The 4,248-nt window shown below is 45.4% G+C and overlaps 1 protein-coding gene across 6 annotated transcripts in view; it reads left to right on the top strand.

Moving 5' to 3' along the window:
* Arhgap10 (Rho GTPase activating protein 10) overlaps positions 1-4,248 on the top strand; it is a 258,556-nt gene that overhangs the window by 88,495 nt on the left and 165,813 nt on the right. For all 6 annotated transcript variants that reach the window (XR_004110059.1, XR_004110057.1, XR_004110058.1 and 3 more), the window contains exon 5: positions 646-747. Coding sequence is in view for 3 of the 6 variants with exons in the window: in XM_031340368.1 (XP_031196228.1) it covers positions 646-747 (102 nt within the window). In the remaining 3 variants the exon portion in view is untranslated. The remainder of the gene's footprint in view (positions 1-645; positions 748-4,248) is intronic.

The following is a 4,248-nucleotide window of genomic DNA, read 5'->3' as shown; positions in this document are numbered from 1 at the left end:
CCCCCGCCCCTACCTCCTGCCGCTTTCCCACAAGACAGGGTTTACCCTGGTTGTCCTCGAAGTCACTGAATAGACCAGGCTGGCCTTGAACTCAGAGATAGACCGTCTCTGTCTACCCAGAGCTGGGATTAAAGGTGTGTGCCACCACTACCCAGCTGAAAGTTTGTCTTTTTTTTTGTTTTTTCGAGACAGGGTTTCTCTGTGTAGCCCTGGCTATCCTGGAACTCACTCTGTAGACCAGGCTGGCCTCGAACTTAGAAATCCGCCTGACTTTGCCTCCCAAGTGCTGGGATTAAAGGCGCGTGCCACCACTACCCAGCTGAAGGTCTGTCTTTTACGCTCAGCCTTTGCTGTTTTTCTTTCTGTGAGAAAAGATTGATATTTCACTATCTCTCAACTCGAATGAATATGGAGAACTGATCATAGTAAAGGGTTGGGAAAACCCTCAAGAGCGCACAGCAGGGAGAATGTCTCCCTGGCCCCACGCGGACTCGGATGTTGACCTTGTCTCAGAAGCTCCATCACTCTTAGTGCCCCCCTGCTTTATTTTAGACATTTTTCATATTTTTATCCTCTGGTAAGTTAACTGTACATGTCATTTATGTGTATTATGTATAATCACCATTGTCTGGTTTTAATTTGTAGGAAGAGAAAAAGAAGTTTGACAAAGAGACGGAAAAGAATTACAGTCTAATCGATAAGCACTTGACACTGTCTGCCCGGAAGAAGGACTCGCACTTGCAGGAGGTATCCATGCCAGGCTCCTGTTGATTTGCTTTAAAAACTACACAGTGCTTCCCTTTTAAAGCTGGACTCTACCTGTCAGAGCTTTTCCCCTGAGGTTGCGTAGACACAGGGTAAAGCAGATTCTGCTGTGAATTCGGAGTAGGGTTCTGTAAAACGGGGCAGTGATGAAGGTCTTCCAGGATTGATTACGTGTGGTTCACAGGAGTGAATGTTAGGCTCTGAGGTTTTCACAGCGTTAGAGAGGACACATACAGCTACTCGTACTGGGCACAGTGGCACACACCTCTACTCCTAGCACTCATGAGGCAGAGGCAGGCAGATCTCTGTGAGTTCGATGCCAGCCTATTCTATACAGTGGATTCCAGGACAGCCAGGGCTACACAGAAAAATGCTGACTCTAAAACTTAAAAAAAAAAAATAAATAAATAAAAAAATAAACAAACCAAAAACTAACAAACCCCACATGCTTACCATACTCAGTATGCACAGGTAGGTCTGTTCTTAGCTTTCAAGTTGTCTTGATGAATTGAACTACATGAGCTCACGCGCTGTTTCATATATGTCACCTTTATGAGTTCACATGCTGTCTCATATATATGTGACCTACATGAACTTACATGCTGTTTCATATATGTGACCTTCATGAGCTTGCGTGCTGTTTCATATATGTCACCTTCATGAGTTCACATGCTGTCTCATATATATGTGACCTTCATGAGGTCGCATGCTGTTTCATATATGTGACCTACATGAGCTCGCATGCTGTTTCATATATGTCACCTTCATGAGTTCACACGCTTTCTCATATATATGTGACCTTCATGAGTTCACACGTGTTCTCATATATATGTGACCTTCATGAACTCATACACTGTCTCATACATGTGACCTACATGAGCTCGCATGCTGTTTCATATACGTAAGAACAGCACTAGTCTAATTGAACGCTCAGAGCTGGGGGAGCTTCGTGTTGGAAAGTGGATCTGCTCTACTTGTGTTAATAGACTGAGTTTGCTTTTTTTTTTTTTAGCAGTATATAAGCATAAAGGAATTTATATCTCTCATTTTCCCCAGCTTTTTCTAAATTTTTTTGACTTTTTTCCTCCTTTTCATAGGCTTGAATACCAACTTCAGTTATTTACAATATGGGACATAGGCTTAGATCTCTTACTTTTTAAAAATAATACATATATATATGTATATATATATATATATATATATATATATATATATATATATATATAATATGTGTGTGTGTGGGGGGGTGTGGGTATGGGTGTGGGTGGAATGTGTGCCCATGAGTATTGGTGTATGTGGGCTTATGTGGACAGATGTGCACATGAGTGCCACTGCCCACAGAGGCCAGAATGGGGTGTCCAGTCCTCTGGAGCTAGAATTACTATTGGTGTGACCTGCTTGGCCAAGAGTGCTGGGAGCAAAGCTTACATAAGAGCAATATGCAGTCTTTTCTTCTGAAGAAATAGTTCTTTATTGTTGAGAACACACACACACACCACAAATATGAAGTATGATTGTATGATCATATATACACACACACACATATATATATATACACCCTTCATTTTCCCTCAGCTACCGAAGACCTCAATACTCAATACTGAGTGGTTTATACCTTAAACACTCAGCTATCTCTTTAGCCTAGAACATAAGTTTTACTAGCAATAATGTGATGTGCCATCTAGGATTATGACTTAACAACAAAAGCATAAAACTGCCGTCCCTCCGTTTGCTTGTTCTTAAAACACAAACGAACCTGGGGGTAATGTTCTGCTGCGTATATATTTGTTGACATACCACCCAGAGGGTAATAGTAGAAAATCAACTCCATGAGTGCACATTTCGTACTTTGCCATCTACAAGTGAGGTTTCCTTTTGGGTTTAGTACACTTTTTTTTTAATTAAAAAAAATTTTTTTTTTTTTTTTTGAGACAGGGTTTCTCTGTGTAGCTGTCCCTAGCTGTCCTAGAACTCACTCTGTAGACCAGGCTGGCCTCGAACTCAGAAATCCTCCTACCTCTGCCTCCCAAGTGCTGGGGTTAAAGGCGTGCGCGAACCACTGCCTGGTGTTTATTACACTTTTGATGTTTGGATGATATTTCATAGTTTCTAAAGAGAAGATAGCTTTTATATTGCTTTGGCCTCACTGCAGTGCTTGAGGTGTAAGGCTCTGCTCTCTCTGCTGCAGTCAAGGTAGGAGGCCGTGCGTGGCTCTGCCTGATGCCCCAGTCTGTTGCCTCAGTCTGTGGCATTCTCTGCAGGAAGCCGTGCAGTGGTTATGCCCCCACTCCTCCCCCCATCTGTGGCATTCTCTGCAGGAAGCCGTGCAGTGGCTATGCCCCCAGTCTGCTCTACAAGGACAGCTGCTGATTTTTGGCCTACTGCTGTTTTTGCCCCTCTTCTCCATTATCTCCACTCTCACTTTCAATTACTTCAGAGAGGATTTTTATGCCTCAAGCTAATTTCTACCTCCACATTGCTCTAATTAGCCGTCTTGTTCTAAATGTTTCTTGTGTATAATGCAGGAGGCAGCCTCAGCCACCACACTCCACCTTCTTTCAACAGCACGTGGCCCCTTCTCATTCCGCTTTGAAAGCCCTGGAGATGGTGACTTCAGAAGCCATAGGGCCCAGGACCGTGTGTGCCATGCACTGCATACCTGCTCAGGGCCCAGGACCGTGTGTGCCATGCACTGCACACCTGCTCAGGGCACAGGACTCCATGCCATGCACTGCCCACTTACTCAGGGCCCAGGATTGTGTGTGCCATGCACTGTGCACCTGCTCATGGCCCAGGACCGTGTGTGCCATGCACTGCCCACTTACTCAGGGCCCAGGAGGGTGTGTGCACTGCGCACCTGCTCAGGGCCCAGGACCGTGTGTGCCATATGCCCACTTACTCAGGGCCCAGGACTGTGTGTGCCATGCACTGCCCACTTACTCAGGGCCCAGGAGTGTGTGTGCCATGCACTGCACATCTGCTCAGGGCTCAGGAGCGGGTGCGCCATGCACTGCACAATTGCTCAGGGCCCAGGAGCACGTGCGCCATGCACTGCCCACTTACTCAGGGCCCAGGAGCGTGTGTGCCCGGAGTAAGCCCGTTTCTTGCTGGGGCTTGCACCCTTTACCACCAAGACACACCGTAACCTACCCATACCGCCTACTGTGTTCTAATCACGTCCACATGTCTGTCTCCTTCAGCTACTGGCCCAGATAGCTTCTACTCAGGCCACGTGTGTTATGGGGATAATTAATTTCAATCAAGAGCTTCCACCCTACTTTCGATCACTCAGTTCCCAGAGAAAAGACAAACAACTTTTATATGTACTATAAGCATTAAAGCGCCAGAGCTGGGCAGATTCTGCCAGCTGTTTATTATGTCTGCTTTTCCGCCACTAACCCTATGATATATGACTTGCCATGTTCTCTTACTCTGATTGGCCCAGTTCTCTTGGTCAATTCTCATGATCTCACATTACCTTCT

This window comes from Mastomys coucha, unplaced genomic scaffold (assembly GCF_008632895.1).
Source record: "Mastomys coucha isolate ucsf_1 unplaced genomic scaffold, UCSF_Mcou_1 pScaffold22, whole genome shotgun sequence".
NCBI classification, from domain to species: Eukaryota; Metazoa; Chordata; class Mammalia; order Rodentia; family Muridae; genus Mastomys; species Mastomys coucha.
This window is presented reverse-complemented; position numbering and strand designations above follow the sequence as displayed.